Source organism: Hibiscus syriacus, unplaced genomic scaffold (genome assembly GCF_006381635.1).
Source record: "Hibiscus syriacus cultivar Baekdansim isolate YM2019G1 unplaced genomic scaffold, ASM638163v2 tig00111445_pilon, whole genome shotgun sequence".
Lineage (NCBI taxonomy): Eukaryota > Viridiplantae > Streptophyta > Magnoliopsida > Malvales > Malvaceae > Hibiscus > Hibiscus syriacus.
In genome coordinates this window covers 989446-1010692 of record NW_024063096.1, presented here as the reverse complement: position 1 = coordinate 1010692, position 21247 = coordinate 989446, and the positions used below count along the sequence as shown (strand labels likewise).

The 21247-nt window shown below is 34.9% G+C and overlaps 2 protein-coding genes and 2 pseudogenes across 4 annotated transcripts; all 4 read left to right on the top strand.

The window, feature by feature from the left end:
- The first annotated feature begins 813 nt into the window (after positions 1–813).
- Positions 814–3810, top strand: LOC120163486 (annotated as a pseudogene).
- Positions 3811–5040: 1230 nt separating this feature from the next.
- LOC120163463 lies at positions 5041–20340 on the top strand. Of its 3 annotated transcripts, none has more exons than XR_005519656.1 (4): positions 5041–5642; positions 6515–6632; positions 6734–7015; positions 20329–20340. XR_005519656.1 is itself a non-coding variant. In XM_039173398.1 (3 exons), the coding sequence occupies exons 1-3, from the start codon at positions 5065–5067 to the stop codon at positions 6947–6949; spliced, it is 912 nt and encodes a 303-aa protein (XP_039029329.1). In that variant the 5' UTR covers positions 5041–5064; the 3' UTR covers positions 6950–7155. The 3 variants fall into 3 exon arrangements, 1 of the variants encoding a protein (XP_039029329.1); XR_005519655.1 differs by lacking the exon at positions 20329–20340 and adding an exon at positions 7200–7537; XM_039173398.1 differs by lacking the exon at positions 20329–20340 and having other exon boundaries at positions 6734–7155.
- LOC120163462 (BES1/BZR1 homolog protein 4-like) lies at positions 8818–11930 on the top strand. Its single transcript, XM_039173397.1, has 3 exons — positions 8818–9050; positions 9172–9436; positions 10927–11930. Exons 2-3 carry the CDS (start codon positions 9221–9223, stop codon positions 11686–11688), a joined length of 978 nt encoding a protein of 325 aa, XP_039029328.1. The 5' UTR covers positions 8818–9050; positions 9172–9220; the 3' UTR covers positions 11689–11930.
- LOC120163464 lies at positions 14079–15021 on the top strand (annotated as a pseudogene).
- Positions 20341–21247: the final 907 nt, after the last annotated feature.

Here is a 21247-nt window from a genome sequence, read left to right as displayed (position 1 = left end):
GGAATTGAGAAAATTTGTTAAGTTGAAAGATTAAAAAATGTTTTTTTGTCTCTTAAAAACACTTGTTTAAAATGATCTATGCAAAGTTTATCAAATGAGTCGGATTTTATCATCTAGTACAAAAATATTTTATTCGTTGACGTCAACAATTTTCAAATATGGTATAAAGATGTAGAGTTAGATGGAGGACGGTTTTTAATTGACTTGATACTAAGAAAATCCATATTTAGAGATTATACAAAGCATAATAAGCAATGGAAATCTAAAAAACTTTTCAAATAAGTCCACAATTATATATTAAAATAGTATGTGTCAAAATTTGACATTCATTATTTTTGGGTAAAATTCTGAGAATAGCCCTGATACTTAACAAATTGTGCGGATTTAATCCCTCTACTTTTATTCGGTCAAAATTAGTCCAATTACGTTTTGAATTACTCATTTTAATCTCTAGACTAAACTTTTCTGTCATGTCTGTTAAAAATAAAAGTTAGCCAAGGGACATGACGGAAAAAGTTTACTAAAATAAGCAATTTTGAAAGTAATGGACAATTTTTCACTAAATAAAAGAAGAGGGGCTAAATCCTTCGATTCTTTTAAAATTAAATCATAATAACTTATTTTTTATTAATATATTTTAGAAATAGAATTTTTTAAATTTTAAATCTATAGCATATCTAAATCCATAAAATTTATATTATAATAATTATTATGTTAAAAATAAGGACACCAGGGCTGTAGTTTACCCATTAAAAATAGTATTATAGTATTAATTGTTCTTTTATATCTCTCTTAAAACAAAAGGCGAAAAACTTAATGAAAGAATAAACGTAAAACTACGAGTTGACGACTCGCTCCGGCTCCACCGAGTCACCACCACCACCACCCCCACTCATTGCCGCCTCCCTTCTCTTTTAAACATTCATTTTCATCCTCACCAAAATTCGGATTCCCTACCGCGACCCGATTCGAATGTACAATTCCAAATTTTCCCTCATAATCCTGCTCTTCCTAATCAATTCCATCGTCTGTTGCAATGCGGATTCGGGTCGGAAATGCTCCAACACCAGCTCCCTAGTCGGGTTCGAATCGAACTTCAAAATGATCCGACACCAACTCCGCGGCCATCTCAAAATCCTCGACGACTGCTCTTTCCGAGTCACCGAATTCGACATGTTATCCGGTTCACCCGACGTCGTTTTCTGGGGCGCCGTCTCCCTCAACTTCTCTAATCTCACCAGCGGGTTCCCCATCTCCGGTCAACGCCTCAATCAATCGGCTTACAAAAACGCATCGTTTTCAGTCCATTTATTCCCCAACGTTAGCTGGGACGAGATCAACGTTCTCTGAGTCTGGAATATCGCTAACACCTCGGACTTCGGCCATGTAACCCTCCCTCAAAATGGATCGGATTCCGTGCCGGAATCGGTGCATACAGAGCTAGATAACTGTAAGAACTTGTCGGATCATTACAGGGTACGGTGGAGTTTGAATGTGGATGAGAATTGGATCGAGATCGGGTTAGAAGCGGCGACGCCGACGACGAATTACATGGCGTTCGGGTGGGCGAATCCGAATAAGACGAAGGAGCTGATGACCGGAGCTGACGTTACGGTGGCGGGTTTCACCGAGGAAGGTATGCCATTTGTTGATGATTATTTCATTACTGATTATAGCGAATGCAAGTTGAATTCTAAAGAAGGTACAGCGATAGGTGTTTGCCCTGATGTAGCATATGAGAATTCGAAAGATGGGTTGATGGTAAATAATACTAGGTTGGTTTATGGACATAGGAGAGATGGGGTTTCCTTAGTTATGTTTAGGAAGCCATTGAATTCGACTGATGAGAAATATGATTTGCCAGTGAATCCTACAGAGGAAATGAGGGTTATTTGGGCATTAGGGAAACTGAAACCACCAGATGAAGCCCGGTCGTATTTTTTGCCACAATATCATGGCAGTTCAGAGAAGGTTACATATGGACATTTGGTGCTTATTGTTTCGGAGAAGGTGAATGCTTGTTTCGGTCCATTGGATGCTGATGAGTGATGACAAAGAGGATCTAGATTTGATTATTGCTTCGCCGGATGCCCCGCTTGTTATTACAACCAGAGAGGCATTGCATTATCCAAATCCGCCGAGTCCATCTAAGGTTTTGTATATTAATAATACAGAAGCTCCTGTGTTGAGAGTGGAAAGAGGGGTGCCAGTTAAGTTTTCGCTGCAGGCAGGGCATGATGTTGCATTGTACATTACTTCGGATTCTCTAGGTGGGAATGCAACATTGAGGAATGCAACTGAGACCATTTATTCCGGAGGGCCAGAGGCGGAACGAGTCATAGCAAGTCCTCATGAATTGATTTGGGTTCCCGATAGGAATACCCCTGATCAAGTGTATTATCAGTCATTGTACCAGCAGAAGATGGGGTGGAAAGTTCAAGTTGTTGATGGTGACATATCTGTCATGTATAACAATAGTGTGCTTTTAGATGATCAACAAGTTACTTTTTTTTGGACGTTATCGGAAGATTCGATAACTATTGCGGCCCGTAGTATGAAGAAGAGTGGCTATCTTGCAATAGGTTTGGGTAGTGGGATGGTGAATAGCTACGCTTATGTGGGTTGGATTGATGATTCTGGAGGACATTTAAATACATATTGGATTGATGGAAAGCATCCCTCTAATCTCCATTCAACAAATGAAAATCTGACCCATGTCAGGTGCAGGTCCGAAAATGGCATCGTTACTTTGGAATTCGAACGTCCCTTAAGGCCATCATGCAATGATAATGGCAAACCTGAGTGCAAGAACATTATTGATCCTACAACTCCTCTTAAAGTCATATGGGCAATGGGCTCTAAGTGGACCGATAAACACCTCGGTGAGACAAATATGCATACGTTGACGAGTCAAAGGCCCGTGCCGGTGCTCCTCATCCAGGGTTCTTCCGAGGCTGAGCAAGGTTTACAACCTGTCTTAGCAGTACATGGATTTATGATGTTCCTCGCTTGGGGTATTTTGCTTCCCGGTGGAATATTGGCCGCTAGATTCCTAAAACATGTAAAGGGGGACGGATGGTTCCGAATTCACATTTACCTACAATATTCAGGATTAGCAATTATCCTACTTGGCCTCCCTTTTGCAGTGGCTGAACTTCAGGGTTTCTATGTCAGTTCATTACATGTTAAGTTTGGAATTGTTGCTATAATCTTTGCCTGTGTGCAACCAATGAATGCGTACCTCAGGCCTGAGAAACCTGCTAAAGGGGAGGATGCTTCCTCAAAGAGGCTTATTTGGGAGTATTTCCATGTAATCGTTGGCCGAGGTGCCATTGTTGTTGGAATCGCAGCACTTTTCACCGGAATGAAGCATTTAGGAGAAAGATACGGAGCTGAAAACGTTCACGAACTTAGCTGGGCATTAGTAATATGGTTCTCGGTCACTGCATTGATCGTCATTTATTTGGAGTATCGTGAAAGACAACAGAGGGGAAGATTACTAGGAGGTAACGACTGGGTTCTCGGAAACGTTGAAGAAGAGGATTCGGATGACCTTTTAAGCCCGAACCGGGATTTTGCTCAAAAGCGTTCAGACAGTCCTGAAGTAATGGAGGTACAGTTAGAACCATTGAACAGATAGATTTATTGATACAATATGTATTTTCTGTTTGAATATATAAAGCTCAATTCTTCACCAGTTTTGGAAGCTTCCTACTAACTTGGAGCTGTTTATTTTCTCCGACGGCTTTCCCCACTGAAAGTAGGGCTTTACTCGAGATTGTTTTGTCTTCCAACATGTATTTTTGTATACTTGATACACCTTTTTTGTACGGTTAATATTTATCGATCCGACCGTCATATTTCATGTTACATTCATCAAGTAATAACAAATTCTGTAACTGTAATTTAACCCTAATTCCAAACACAAATTCTCTTCCTAAATAATAGGCATAAAAGCTTTTAGATGGTCAATTTTTTTGTATGTCTAGGACGAATAGAAGATAATATCTGTTCAAAGATTTTAAATTATTTGATATTGAACGCTCGTATATTCATGCATATGTGATGTTTGAATGAAACCTCAAGAAACAAAAATAAATTTTTATCTAACGAAATCGTTTTATTCGTGCTTAATACAATCATCATAGATGCAGAAAGTGTTGATGAAATTACGAGCTCTGATTCAGAAGATACCATTAACAGAAGCAACTAACAGACTCCCGCAGCAATTTGGTTAACGCTAGAGTAGATCAAGGTCCTATTCTAGGAAAGAGGAAGGCGTAATACTAAAATTAACTTTCAATGTTTATTAAATTATTTTTGTCCTATTTTTGTTTTGGAGTATTTTGATTCCAACATTTTATTTTGGGACAAAAAGATCCTTTCGTAGATGGAAATTATTAGTTAACAAATGATTAACGCTCTGAAATAGGGATTTTTTTATCTTAAAATAAAACATTGGGAGTTAAAGTACTCCAAAAAAATAAGCGTCAAAGTGACTATTCAGTTAAACGGTAGGATTTTTTTGTCCTAAAATGAAATGTTGAGAGTCAAAATACTCAAAAAAAAAGAATAAGGGTCAAAGTGACTATTTACTCAAATATTGAGACTTTTTACCATAAAATAAAACGTTAAAAGTCCAAATACTCTAAAAAGTAAAAATTAAAAATTATCATTTTAATAAAAATTAGAAGGTTAATTTTGACATTATGCCATAGAAGGGAAAGTAAAAAATTTGAACTTGCATTTTTCCATATGGGAATCAAAGGCCAGTCTTATCCTGCATAGCCAAACGGTGCCGAATAAATCCGTCTAACGTGCCATGTCAGCTATCTATTATTAGGGGTAACAAATATTAACGATCGAGTGACTGATTTGTCATAACACAATAAATTTATTAACCGTTTTGTTACTTTTGAAACTTTAATGCTGAAAATGAAAATTGTTCATACTTTAATGGCTATTTTTGTAGTTTATCATATTTAAAATATTAAATGTTATCGCTGCACAAAAAACTAACGTCTCTACCGAATCTTAAACCCTTCTAACACCCATCAATTGCAAATGTCTCGATTAAAAGCTCTCCTTTCTAACCAAACCAAATGTCTCCTCAAAACCCGGAATCCTTCTTCCAAAATCCCTTCTCCGTCACCATCCTTCATAATTAGAAGAACCCTTAATTCCTATCCCCAGAAACAAACCAAAACCCCACTTTCTGCATTGTTTCAAGCCGCTGGTGGAACTGAAGCCCAGAGAGAAGTAAAAAACATTGGGTTGAAGAGAGAAGTTAGGAACTTGAAAGGAAACCCAAAAGAGAAAAAGAAAGAAAACCAGGGACCAGATGGGAACAAACCCCAGAAAGTTAAGTGTTTGGTTGAGTTGCCTGGGTGTGAAAAGAAACAAGACAAGGTGAAAAAGATGGTAAAAGTTAGGAGAGAAAGGAGGGAGGTAAGAGCTTTGAAGGATCTTTCACAGTTAGCTGAGAGTTTCATTAGGCATCTGTTTGCAAAAGGGTATTTTAACAAGGCTAGTTTTTTGGAAGACAACAAGTTAGATTTTGGTTACTTTGGGAATAGTTATGGCCGGGATTTTATCAAGTTCGCTGCTTACGAGTTTGGTAAAGATCACCAAGATATTGCAAAGTAAGAACATTTTCCCCTTTTGTCTTTTCTTTTTATTAATTTGGATTTAGCACTGTTTGCTAATTCTGGCAAGGAATTATGGTTTCTTTTGTCAATGGAAACTAGTTCAGTTGATCACAATAGGTCTTACTTTATAGCTAATCAGAGAAATGGAAGAATTAGTCCTAGTTGTCATATTTATACTGTTTTCTCCATAGCTAAATGAAGCATCGGTTTTCTGCATTTGTAGAGATTTTATAGTGTTTCAAGGCTTTTGTATCTTTTTAAAATCATTATGGAGAATTATTTAGTAATTCCTTCTCATATTTGTCAATGAGACATTAACTTTGTTCTGTGCACTGAAATCTGCTGGTGAATATCTCAAGCTAATCATGTGAGGTATATAATTTCTGGTGAGTTGGTTGGTAGGTTTAGCATATTTAGTACCGGAAGTTCTCGTGTTAATTGTTCTTGTTCTTCTAATGAGACTTAGAAGTTCAATAAAGTGTTTAATTTGTCTAAATGAAGCGGTTTCCCACAATCCATGAAAAATGGCTAAAGCTCTGCTAAAATGTTTGAAGAACAAAAAGAAGTGCTTATTAAGGATTATGCTATGAACAATTACTTTATCATCGATAGTATCAATGTTGGAGACTGATCTGAAATTCCGTTTCGTAGATACAATGTACAAAAAAAACTAAGTATTTCAATGATTCTACCATAAGTTTGACTTGATATGCTATGGACAACCATATTGTACACCAATACAGTTTATCATGCTTTTATGTAGCCCTTTTTCAGTTCTCCTTTCCTTCTTTTGGTGAATTCTTTATCGAATGACTGGCCTTTTGCTTCTCGTAAAATAACACAATCTTAAATTTCGGTATTTGCAGATGGTTGCCAGGCAATCACTTAAAAAACGTGGTGCTTTTCGGATGCCCTTCCCTTGATAAAAATAATGTCTTTGCTGCTAAGAGACTGCGCAAGTTCTTTAAAATTCAAGAACACACCGTAAGCCACTATTTCGATGATCCCACCAACAAAAGTTTGTGTTCTATACTGAGTATAAATCTTCATATCTTGTTTGTTTCATTTGTCCATGATCTCTTCAGGTATGCAGTCGATGCGCGTTAAAGGATTCATGCGAGTATGCGAATAAGAGTTTATGGGGAATTGGTACCAATAGTTTGCTTTTGGTTGATGTAATGAAAATCATCACTTTGTATGCTTTAGACCTACTGCCTGCAAAACTGACAGTTCCGGACGAAGTAAAGGATTCAATCAACCAATTGCTGAAGATGGTTGTAAAGCTAAGCCAATCCACATGACAAGTCTTCTAAAATACTCCTACAGCTATCATAAATTCCTGTTACTCGGAAGTAAGACGGATACAGGTATATATCTGATACGGGTATGTTTAATTTTGAAAAAATTTTCATTAACTTTTGAGGATCATATCTCCATATCCATGTCTGAATATATATGTTGGACAAGTACTCAAGGGAAAATGAACTTGAAGGATCAGAGTAACATAGTAACTTTGCTTGGATCATCATGTTACAGATAGCATGAGTATAGTTAATGCTGGTGGCCTATGTTGGTCGGACTCTTCATTTTTCATGAGTTACTCGTGTTCAACATTTGTATACGGAAATATGACCTTCAAGGATCGTCCAAATATACAGAAAAACGTAGAAGAACTAGTCGTATCCGTGTCCAATACTTACACCCGAGTCCTTATAACATAACTGGTGGCATTCTTGTGATTCATTTGTGTATATGGAATTCAAATGGTGAAGCAGTTGGAAACTTGGTTTATCTAGAAGTTGACTGGTTTGTGTTTTTGACTTTTGATGGAATTGTTCAACTGTCTCTTGTTTACAAATATTGGCTAAAGTCAACATGGTGGATTGTTCTATGGATTCTCTCGAAGGCTCTTTGTCTATGTTAATCCAACTTTTTGATTTATTTCAACTTTTTTTCGTTTTAACATTTTCACTCTTTCTAATTCCAAAAATTTAAAAATTTATCGCCTCAAAAAAATTCAAAATTTGTATTCGTATAAGTAAATATATAGTCTTCTATTTAAATCCGAGACTTTTAAGAAAAATAAAATCTTCTCTTATCATTGAAACTGTAAATATATTTTATCTAAAAATATTATATTAAATAATATATATTATGTGTAATTTGGAGGTGGGATTTTGAACGTGCGCTGGATCCTTAAGTTGCTTATCAGATGGACCTAGGCGGTTACTAAACTTATTAGCGAAGAGCCGAAGACGGTATCCACGTGGTAAGCTCAAGTCGCGCGTTGGTCATGCAGAGATATCAAAGTAACGATTAACGTGTTGCTTCTGTGGCGTAAATTTTCTACCCATATTGGGTAAATTACACTGGTAGTTACTATACATTTAGATAATTTTTATTTTAATCAATAAACTTTTGAAACGTGTGTTACAGTCACTAAAATTTTAATTCGCTTTTTATTACCGCAATTATTGTTAGTTGTTGTTAAGAAATATTTACATGACATATTAAAGTTTTATTTCCTAAAAAACCCTAAGGTCCTAAAACTTACAGTTGTCACAAAGGTTAATATTTTATGAACAAAACAATTGTCGGTCAATTCTAACGATAGGAATAATCCATTTGGTCAAAGAATTAAGATAGTTCAGTTTCAAGTTGATACAATGTTGATATTGACAAGTTAAATTTTTTGATTTGTTACTATTAGTCGGTAGATTAACTTTCAGATTAACTTGAAATCAAATATGTTAATCTTTTTATCAAATAAAGTATTTGTATCGTTAATTGCTTCATTCATCGAGAAATCGATCTTTTGCAACGGTTGTCAATTTTGAATCTTAGGGTTTTGTGTGGGGGAAGAAAACTTTAACATGTCATGTTAGTATTTCTTTATGATAACTATGGACAGTGATCACAATGAAAGTGAAATGAACTTTTAGTGATTATAGTACAAGTTTTAAAAGTTTGGTGACTAAAGTTAAAATTATGTAAACGTTTAGTAACTACTATCGTAGTTTACACTATAATACATTATAAGCGGCAAATTTGTAAATTAACAAGATATCAGGGGGCAATGATATACTATCAATGCAGTATTTTCTGACCACCTCGCAAATCCTCCTCCAATTCAATTCCAAGCCTTTAAACTCAATTCCTCGTTCTTTTTTTCTTCTTCCCGGGTTTTCAACTCTTCACAAAAACCATCCCCGGTTTCCGGTCCGGACCATCCAATGATCCGCCGATCCAAATCCATCTTCAACTAGATCTCATCAATTCACCTTCTACGGCTTTCCCACCAGTTCACCCGCCATAAACCGCCGTCGTCTGGTTTCTTCGTTTACCGGTCTAAAAGTTAAAAGCTGAAAATTGTTTCTCACGGAGCCTTTGCAGCTTAAATTTTTTAGTTTTACCTCATCTTCTTAATTCACCATAGTTTCTTTCATTTTTGTTTTTTCGTTAAGTTTTGCTCAGATTCTCTGTCTTTTTTTAAAAAAGAAGAAGAAGAAATAACCAAACTATAATTTTTTAAGTTAAACGAATCTGGTATTGGCTTTTTTTCTCGATTTGAAATGACACCGGGGACGAGGATGCCGACGTGGAAAGAGAGAGAGAACAACAAGCGGAGAGAACGGCGGAGGAGAGCAATTGCTGCGAAGATCTTCGCCGGACTTCGGATGTACGGTAACTATAAGCTTCCCAAGCACTGCGATAACAATGAAGTTCTCAAAGCTCTTTGTAATGAAGCCGGTTGGACTGTTGAACCCGATGGCACTACTTATCGTAAGGTAATCACTATTCTCACATTAACCTCTCTCTCTATCTCTCTTTTTAACTAATTGATTCTGAGTAGGGGAAAATGAAAACGATGCAGATGGAAGAATCGATTTCTCTTTTTTCGGAAAAGAAATTGGCTAAACTCTTGCATTTAGAGTTGTTTATTTTTACTTTTTGAAAGATCGGAAGTAAAATAAAATTATTTTTCTCCGGTATATTTAGCAGGAGGAAGATCCTAATAATTTGAAATTTCACTATGTTAGCACGGAGAAGATCGTAATTATTGCTAGTGTAGTAATAATAAATAATCAGCACAAGAAATAGAAAGATCAAATAAAATATTGATCTATTTTCTGAATTGTGCCGCCTTTTGCGGCGCATGTTAGTGTTCGGATGTGTCCCCGTTTAGCTAGCATACGCTGGTCCCGGCGAACCAAAGTTGAAATTCAACCAACAAGAAGATCTGGTGCTAACATGCACAGCTCGTGGGCTTGTTTGAATGAGAAATCTTAGAATTCAGCTCTCAAAATCCTGTGTTGTTATTGAATTTAGATACCATCTTTTACCATGAATTAGCAATAATAAGCAAAATTTCTTTGAGATGATGAGATCTTGACTTCAACCATGTTAAGACCAGAGGGAAAAGGAAAGGAAATCCAGGTTCTCACGTGCTTTGTTACCATTTTACACGAGATTTAGCTGGCAACCTGAGAGGTGTTCCAACCACCTTTTTCCTTTCCCCTCTCTGGGTTCTTGACAATATTTATATGTAATACTTCAATTCATCATTTGTTCTCGAAGCAATCGAGTTCGAAATCTGTCTAATGCATTTTTGGACATTTGTATGTGAGTATAATCTTGTAAAATATATGTAAAATTCGGGGAGGGGGGGGAATGAATTTATCCGTGTTGGACACATAGTATTTATTTCGACTTCTTGGCCAATTTAATACCACATTTTAGCTTACTTTGATGTTCTTAGCTTGATCACTCAACTAAGCAAAGACTGTATAAGTAGTTAACAAGTATGGCCTACTATTTTTATAGAAGTTTGAATCAATTGGATGATTGCTAGGACTGCAGCTTAAAGGGAAAAGTTTAGGTCATTTTCATGTATAAAACAACTAAGGTGTTTGCTCCCGAGCAGATTGAGGTAAAATTTGTCAAATGCATTTCTAAATAAGCATTTCCATCAAAGCACAAAGAGATTGAGTTTTTTGGGGGGATATTGTGAGTCTGATATGATATCTAAAGCAATGGAATAACAATGTCTATAGTTGAAATTGATTTACATTGGTAACTAAGATTGTTGAGATCGTAAAGAAAAATGGAGGAGGTGAACAATGGCCCTAGTTTTTTCAAATAAACGACCTTATGTATCTTATCAACTTCTGGAATGAGTTACAGTCATTGGAGCTGCTATTTATTGAAACATCATATTACAATAATTGAGCATACTAGGCTTGCAGTAATGGCACTGACAACTATCTAATTTCCACAGGGTTGCAAGCCTTTGGAGCGCATGGATATGGTAGGTGGCTCTGCAACAGCGAGCCCCAGTTCATCTTATCACCCGAGCCCTTGTGCTTCTTACAACCCAAGCCCCATGTCATCATCCTTTCCAAGCCCAGCTTCGTCTTCGTATGTGGTTAATCCCAATGGTGATGGGAGTTCTCTTATCCCATGGCTCAAAAATCTCTCATCTGCATCCTCATCAGCGTCGTCTTCCAAGCTTCCTCATATCTATATTCCTGGTGGTTCTATCAGTGCTCCTGTCACCCCTCCATTAAGCTCACCAACAGCTCGAACCCCACGAACAAAAACTGTTTGGGAGGACCAGTCTGCTTGTCCAGGTTGGAGTGCACAACAACACTCCTTCCTGCCCTCTTCAACTCCACCTAGCCCTGGTCGTCAGATCATTCCTGACCCAGAGTGGTTTACTGGGGTCCGAATTCCTCATAGTGGGCCAACTTCTCCCACATTCAGCCTTGTCTCCTCAAACCCCTTTGGCTTCAAGGAGGAAGTTCTAGCTGGTGGAGGATCTCGAATGTGGACTCCAGGGCAAAGCGGGACATGCTCTCCTGCAATAGCTGCAGGATTGGATCATACAGCCGATGTTCCCATGTCTGAAGTCATTTCAGACGAGTTCGCATTTGGAAGCAATGCAACAGGACTCGTTAAACCGTGGGAAGGAGAGAGGATTCATGAAGAATGCGGATCAGATGATCTAGAACTCACTCTCGGCAGTTCCAGAACTAGGTGAGTATCGAATATAGATATGTTTGGAGTATCATATATTTATAAGTGTCGGACATAAATATTTTCGAAAATCCAAAAAATGGGGATAAATGGTACTGACTTGTATGATTGATTGATGTCTTTTTCTTTAGTTGCTTTTGCCATAGGATGAAATGCCTCAATGACCAGTCAATTGTACATTTGTACTGCTTCTCCCAATGGACAGCTAACCTTTTGTGACAAATAGGAAATGTTGGACTCTTACCATTGCCTTTTGTGAATACTTGACATTATCATGTTTGTCATGCTTTGTTGACAAAGTCAATTCTTCTTTTGCCTTCCCATTCGCAGTCTTTCTTTATTATTTAAGTTGCTTTCTTGTTTTAATTGCATTTGGTTCTTTGTTGGGGTCTAATTTTTAACTGAATAATTCTGAAAATTTGATATAAATTAGCTTTTGTCACATTCACCGTATGGGTGAAAGTAAAACAATTACGTAAAATTTTATCAACAAAGAGAGTTTTTCATACATTTTATTAAGGTAAAAGGGTAACTTTTGCCCTTATAATAGATTCAATTTATCATTTTTGCACCTATCATATTTTCATATCAATTTAGCAAGTTGTTCAATTGCATTATTCTCTATCATATCCCTCACTTAAAACCCTAAATTAAGGGTTTTAAATTAGAGATTAAGGTTGAGTGGTTATAGGGTTATAGTTTAGGATTTAGCGTTATTAATTTAAGATTTTAAGTTAGGAATATGGTATAAAATGGTGAAATTAAACAACTTTAAAGGTTAAATTGATACGAAAATACTATAAGGTGGCGTTTGGTTGGCATGAATCCTTTAGAATTGGGGGGAATTGGAATTCAATTCCACCACTTTCCTATGTTTGGTTCAAGTTTTCCAAGGGAATTGAAATCCATAATGGCTTCAACTTTCCATCAAATGAGGGAAAGTGAATTTCATCCAAGAATGGATGGAATTCAATTCCATTGTTGAAGGGAATTGAAATTTGATCATATTACCCTCATCAATATTTTGGTAACTTATTCATATATTGAATAAAAATATTTTTTTATTATTTCGGGTCGGGTCGGATTTCTAATTCATATATTCGGGTCGGGTCGGGTCGGGTGAAACTTTATTTTGGTCGGGTCGGGTCGGTTTTTTTAAGTGTGATATTTGGGTCGGGTCGAGTTCGGGTTTAGGGTGAAAAATACCCGACCCGAAAATATATATAATTTTACCTTATATAATTAGGAATAATTACAATAATACCACTCTATATATAATTTTTTTTCAATTAAGTCACTGTTTTTATTGAATAAAAATATTTTTTTTATTATTTCGGGTCGGGTTGGGTCGGATTTCTAATTCATATATTCGGGTCGGGTCGGGTGAAACTTTATTTTGTTCAGGTCGGGTCGGGTTTTTTAAGTGATATTCGGGTCGAGTCGGGTTGGATTTTTTTAAGTGTGATAGTCGGGTCCGGGTTTTTTAAGTGTGATATTCGGTTCGGGTTTAGGGTAAAAAAATCGGACTCAACTCGAAAAAAATATATAATTTTACCTTATATATTTAGGAATAATTACAATAATACCCCTCTATATATAATTTTTTTCAATTAAGTCAATGTTTTTATTGAATAAAAATATTTTTTTTTCGTGTCTTGTCGGGTCGGGTTTCTAATTCATATATTAAATAAAAATAGTTTTTGGTATATTTTTTGATAACTAATTAACATACTCCGATTGGAATGTATCGAAATATTGCTTTATCTTTTGGTAACTTATTAACATATTTTGATTGCGATGATTTTAACTTATAATGTTTATTAGCATGATTTTTATAATTTATTGAAACGAATAATCAATCAATAAAATGAAAATTTAATATTTTTTAATTTTTTATAATATATTATTACATGTAAGTTGTAAAACAAACTAAAATAAAGCAAAAAAAATAAGAAGGACAATTATGTCATTTTACATTACTAAAATCAAATTCATCTGACATGTCTGCGTACCAAACAGAATATTTACTGCCAACCAAACAGAATATAGAATTGGATTCCAATTCTTGACAGATTCTAATTCTTTCACAGATTCCAATTCCCTCAGAAACATTCCAACGAATCAAACGCCACCAAGAGTGAATGATAAATTGGATCTATTACATAGACAAAATTAATCATTTTTAAGTATTTTATTAATCATGAGTTGGATAGTTAAAATTTTAAAAATGCGATTATCAGTTGTATTCACAATAATTTGAACAAATTTAACAATTTACAATTAAGTTGACGTTCAAATAATTTGGGACAAAAATTTTAATTTCTCTACCTGCACCGGCGACCTCACCTTCCAACCGCCGTTGTATTCTCAGATTTCTCTGCCTGCGCCCCATCACATACTCTGTTTCTCTCTCTCTCTCTCTCTCCCCCCCTCTTCCATTTCAGTTGCTTATTATTTTCGTTTCCCTCTTTACTTTGTGATCTTTCGGCAATGGGTGAGAGAAAAATTCTGAACAAGTATTATCCGTTTGATTTCGATCCGTCAAAGCTTTTGAGAGTCCGGTGACCCAAGAACCAACAATTGAAGGTTAGGATGATGCTCCCTATGAGCATCCGGTGCAATACATGCGGGAATTGGATCTATAGAGGTACTAAGTTTAATTCCCGCAAAGAAGATGTTATTGGTGAGACAAATCTGGGGATCCAAATATTTAGGTTTTATTTCAAGTGCACCAAGTGCTCCGGTGAGATGATGATAAAGACCGATCCACAGAATTCAGATTACGTCGTTGAAGCGGGTGCGACGAGAAATTTCGAACCATGGCAGGCCGAGGACGATGAAGCAGAGAAATCGAGACGGAAGAGAGAATCTGAAGAGATAGGGGATGCGATGAAATCTTTGGAGAACAGAGCGTCGGATTCGAAAAGATAGATGAGCGAAAAGATAGATGAGCATCCTCGCCGCTCTTGATGAACTGAAGTCCAGACGCGCTTCCGTGAGCGTAGATGCAATGATGGAGAACTTGCACCGCACTGCTTCGGAAAAGGAGAAGAAAACAGACGACGACGAAGAAGACAATGCCCTTATCAAATCAATTTTACAGAGGCAAAAAGTGACTCGGAGGATTTCAGATGATGTTTTCAACGACAATGATTCGAAGAGGAGAAAGGTATGTGAAGAAATGTTGAGTAACCCCACGGATGGTGGAGCTCCAATATTGAAGCCATCAGTGATCATTGTGAAGAAACATGCAAATGAAGAGAAGATAGGTAAAAGCACAGGTTTGTTATCTGTGTGTAGCTATGGGAGTGATGATTATTAGTGCATTGCTTTGATTTGTAGTTAATCTTCTTCTTGTGTGATAGTATAAAAATTTTATTTTTCTTTTGAATCTCACAATGTTTAGAAAAATCCAAAATGCCCGCAACCGTAATGCAAATGTAGGCACTCGAGAGAGTTGCAGGTTGATCTAATGGTCTCAAACTGTTCATCTGCATGATATGATCCATAAATTTCAAGCAGAGCTCTCTAAGAGACCATAGTACTAAATTACGATCATGGTTGCAGTTATAGTATTGTGATTGTACGTGTTACTATGTGATTTATTTCTTAAAAATAATTATATTTTTATGTTGCGGATACGATCCAAGCATTAAATAAGGCTCAATCCCCTTCGTTTTATTGAAGAGTTCCAGTGGGGACGGAGTTGTTCATGGTGAGAACCGAGAAGTTCATAACCTAAAGTTGAGGCCATGGAGGGATGTACATGCATACATGACGAGTCCTTATTGTTTTTAATGTAAGTAATTTATCACCTTAACTATTTCATCTTAATTCTATTCATGATTGAAAACTTAGCATCTATCAATTCGTTCATCTTAACTAGGAATAATAATAAGTCGATTTTTTTTTCGATTTATACCTGACTCGAGAATTATATCTCTCACTTGACACATGATTTAGTTCGAATTTAGGGAAGTTTCACTCGACCCAATACCTGACTTGAACTTTAGGATAAAAAATCGATTTGACTTGATCTAACTCAAATATAAAAATTTCTCATTTTTATTCGTTAAAATAAAAATCTAATTAAAAAATATAAAGAGAATATTATAGAAATCATCTCTAAATATACAAAAATTCATTATACTATTATTCTTGGGGTCATGTTGACTATTTTTCATCATAAATTCAACTCGTTCCAACCTCGTAATTCATAAAACCTAACTCAAATTAGAGTTTAAAAATGATCCCATAAATAAAATAAAATTAAAATCTATCAAATTTAGATCAAATTATCCCTAATCTTATCTTCCTTTTACAGTCATATTAAAATTTATACTAAAAATCATTTTAATTGCTTTTTGAAGTTATGACAAATTGAACCATCGATAAATAACTAGGGTTCACTATGGGTAGGGTCAGATTCAGGTAGATTTCTGAGCAATCGATTCAAAAATTAAATCTCCCCAAACATATCTGATATGATTTGAGTTTAGGGCACAACCAAACGATCTTAGTGGTTAAAGGGATTGTTTTTTATCCTTAGAGGTCTCAGGTTTGAGCACCAATGACAACAAAGTATTTGAGCGTTTATTGTCAAATGGTTGTGAATTTTTAGAACAAATACAACCACTTGTAATTACCTAGATTAATAAAAAAAATGATTTGAATTTAAGAGAATCTCATCTGACCAGAAACTCGACTCTATTTTTAAGTCAAAATTTGCATCCTACTCGACCTATATATATTAGGTAAAATAAATACTTAGGGGTTGTTTGTTTACTTCAGAATGATTAAGCGCTGAATGATTCAAATGTTGAATGATTCAGAGACTCTGTATGAATTAGCTCTGAATGTGACATGTTGTTTGATAATGACTCTGAATCATTCAGAATGTACTTCTGTGCTGAATCATTCAGCACTGTTTTACTGAATCAGTCAGCTCTGAATCATTCAGAGATGCAAAACAAACGCGCTGAATGTTGAACGGTTCAACATTCAGCACTGAATGGTTCCATTAAGAGGCAAACAAACGGCCCCTTAGTCAAGAAAGATAATATAAAAAAAGATTTTTATCGTATATATCCCTAAATATATGAGAGATAATTATATTATTATGTCGGGTCAGATCATATTTTTATCTTAAATCCGAACTCGATCCAACCTCACCTTTAAAAAAATCCGACCCAATCCAATCTAACTTGAATTTTCAAAACAAAAAGACCAACCAAAAATTATACTTAGATTAATTATTATTGTACAAATAATGTAATTGAAAATAAAAGATTATTTATTTTCAACTATAAGTATTTATTAATATAGAAAAATTGAATTACTATTAATATAATATTAATTTATACCTTTTATTCTATACTTTGGTTTGTATCTACTTTCCTACTGAGTTGTATCACTGGCATAAGTGACACAAAAATCAACCAATTTAAAAGTATGAATGAACGATATTGTTTAAAAATTAATAAAATTTATTAAAAATAGTTATATTTTGAAAATAATCTAATTAAAATTGTAAAATATATGTTTAAAAATATTTTATAAAAATTTAATCAACATATCAACATTTGTGTAGAGGTAAAGGATTTATAATAAAATATTATCTTGTGTTTAATTTTTAAATAGAGAATTTTAATTTTTTATTCAAAAATTAATTAAAAGTTTGAAAATATAAAAATACTCTTATAATAATATTAATTATTCTTTAAATTATTTTTTTAATAATTTATAATTAAATCACTTTCGGTAGTATTTATTATGAACTTTCTTAATCTATTGACAACGCGCACACATCTTGCAGACGCAGCTGCTTAAATTCAAAACATCTAAGAAGAACAACATTTTTTACTATTAAAGTCACCTGGCAAGTTTTAAATTAATATTTTTTATAAATATAGAGTAAATATAAGATAATATCTGTTTAAAGACTCTCAACCCTTTAATAATAAATGTTCATACTTCTGGCGTATGTGTTGCTCGAACTCATAATATCAAAGAATAAGAATAAGTCACTTATTCATTAAAATCGTTTGATTCATGCAAATTAATATCAAATTAAATCTTGATACAAAATCAATCAATTATATAAACATCTTTATCACATAGTTCTAAAATTAATTCGATGGAGGAATCATGAAAGGGTAAGTGACGAATTTGACATATAAAAGTAGAACTTTAGACATTTTAAATAGTTTAGAGTTATCTTTGAACATATATTACCGTATACTTACCCTAAATTAATAAAAAAAAAATCAAATACGGTATATTTTGCAATAATAAGGCTAGTTGTGGCATAATTCCATTGGGTAAGAGTACCCCAAATTTGTATATTACGCAGAACGTCATTCTTGTAGGTCACCAAACCAAGTATTTGCAGTGATTTATACGTTCCATAGCTTTTACTCGTGTACATGTTGGAACCGTCTTTCGATGAGACTCGAAATTAGGCTTTGACTTAGTAAAAATGATTTGGAGTCGCCACCGATCATTTATTTTAAAACAAATGGGTTGATCGGATACCTTATTTCTTACATGATCTGCGTCTTACCAAAGATGTGTTGGATTCGGGAGTTGGTTACAGTCAAGGAAGGATTATCACCCTTGAATTGCCCTTTCGGTACTACGTAATTTCCAGTTGTTTTTAATTAAGAAAATTGTAGTTTAAATTAAAAGGTAAAAAAATAACGATCCAAATTACTTACCTTAGACTAATTTGAAATCATCCTTTAAAAGTCAAGAATGTGTTAAAAAAAAAGGTAAAGAAAATAAATAAGATAAAGAGAATAAAATAAAATAATGAAGTAAATATAACGATATAAAGAAAAAAATAGAATAAAAATAAAAAGTAAATAAAATGAAAAAAAAAATAAATATAAAGAAAATAAAAAAATAAAGACAAATACAAAAAATGAATAAATAAAACGAAGATAAAGAAAAAAAATAAAAAAAAAATAAGATAAGGAAAAAATAAAAGTAAATAAATAATATATATATATAGTCATCAAAATATTAATAAAACAAATAGAATATATATATACATAATAAATATTAAAGAATTACCTCCATCACTTCACCGAAAATGGAGGAAATTTGGTAAGAGACAAAACAATAATAGGGGGCCCATGTAATATATATATATATAATAGGATTTAAAAAACAAATAAATAGTAAAATAAGAATAAAAACACTAACAAATATGAAAAAATGATAAAAATAAATAAATATATATAATAGATATGAAAAATATATATATAATAATAATTAACAATAGGGGTTAAATTAGAAGAAAATCGAAATTAAGGGGCCAAATTAGAAGGAAAATTAATGTGAAAATAGAATTTTGGGTCGAAACAAGGCTTTAAAAAACGGGGGGACCAAATTTGCAATCCCCCCCTTTGAGCACGAAAACATGCGGACCACTTATGGCTCGGGTCGGGTTGTAGGCTGGATCGGGTTCAGTATAGAGCTTAAAAAAATTAAGAACCCTCATTTTCCTTTCATTTTAAAACGAGCCCCTCCCCTTATTTTGAGAATTCTCTCAAATGTTTATTCCTTTGGATGAACACAACTTGGGTTTCGATGAACCCATAAATCTGACCACCCTGCGTCGCCTTGTCGGAGGCAAAAAATTTGTTTCTTTTTTTTTGAAAGATTTCGAAAGCTTTTTACTCCTCTTTTTAAGAAATCAAAATTTTTTTAAGAAAATATATGCCTCGGGGGTAGATTTAGGTTCGAAAACTTCGAAGCCCACCCCCTTCCTGGTTATTGGCCGAAATAGTTTTGGGGTTTTCAAATCAAAATGACGAGAAGGCTAACTAACACATGCATGTAAACCTCAAACCGAAAAAAAAGGTGAGATCTACCTTTATTGCTTTCGAAAACTTTACAACGTGCTTGGATCTCGACAATATTGCTTGCGTATTTGAGTATTTTCGTGTGTAACGTGTGTGTAATACTTCCCTTTTCTATGTTCAAGTTACATGTATTTATAATCTAAAAAAATCTATTTTTAGAGTCCTAATATGATTATAACACTGATGTTTGTTATTCATTATCTTCGTGGGTTGTTGGTGAGTTGGTGTTGCCGGACGTTTCAGGCGTGAAATGAGGGGTCTTCGGTCAAAGGAGCTTGCGGCGCTGGGGATGAGTGGACTAGGGTTCTGGAACCCTAGTTGTTGCGGGTCGGTTCGGGCTGCTCTAGTAGGTTCGGGTCGCTCCAGAGCGGGTCACGTGTTGCAACTACAGTGGACCTGATCGTGCTGCTAGTTCCTTGGGCCAATTTTATTTGTAATGGCTTTGGGCCATATTCTTTGTAATGGACTTGTTCATAAAATAAAATAAATGTAAATATATATATAATTTATAATAATATTAATTTAAGCGGGAGAAATTAAGTGTCTTCAGCTGCCCCTCTTTGCTTATTATCGTGTAACGAAAATAGAGCAAAGATTAAAAGACACAAATTTCGGCCATATCGAATATCCTCTGTAGTAGAGTTGAAATCCGATATCAAGGTTGGTTTGTCAATTTGGATTGAATCACGAAATGACTCCCTCGTTGTGAGGTTGAGTTGAACTGGGACATTTTGAGCGCGGTATCTTTCGTTGCGAAGTTGAAACCGAACTCAAAGTTTTTGCAAGTGTCCTCTAAATCGTCTTCTGGCTCAAGATACTTCGTTGTGAAGATGAAACTTGACCTGAAGACTTCGGTGTTACAGATGACTCATTCGTCATGAAGTTGGGTCAATCCTTTGGCTACAATATCCTTCGTTGTGAAATTGAAATCGTAGGTACATAGGAAAATGGCTTCTTGACAATCTTTACCTTGGTCTTCTTCTTGACTTAAAGACCTTGGTGTGAGAATTTGACTAGAAAGTAGTTGATACGTCATCGAGCTGAATAGAATTGAACTCGAAAGTTTACATCGACAGATAACCCTTCTCGCCTTGAGTTATGATGTACTAAGCTAAGAGACTACCCCAAATCTTCTTCTTGACTTGAAGACCTCGACTTCAACCAGAAAGCAGTTTCTCGATGCTACCACGTGGTTGATGTATCATCGAGCTGAATGGAACCGAACTCGAAAGTTTCTGTTGACAGATAGTTTTTCTCGACTTAAGTTATACTGTAAATTTGACATGGCCTTTAGCTGAATGTAATCTAACTTGAAGGTATTTGTTGACAGATAACCCTTCTCACTTTGAGCTATGTTGTAAATTTGATATGAATTTGAGCTGAGTATAATCGAACTCGAAGGTATTTTGTTGGCAGATAGCCCTTCTCGCCTTGAGCTATGCCGCAAATGATGCGCCTTTGAGCTGAGTGTAATCGAACTCGAAGGTCTTTGATGACATATAGCCCTTTTTGCCTTGAGTTATGCTGCAAATGATGTGTATTTGAGCTGAGTGTAATCAAACTCGAAGGTCTTTGTTGACAGATAACCCTTATAGCCTTGAGTTATGCTGTAAATGATGTGCCTTTGAGTTGAGTGTAATCAAACTCGAAGGTCTTTGATGACAGATAACCCTTATTGCCTTGAGTTATGCTACA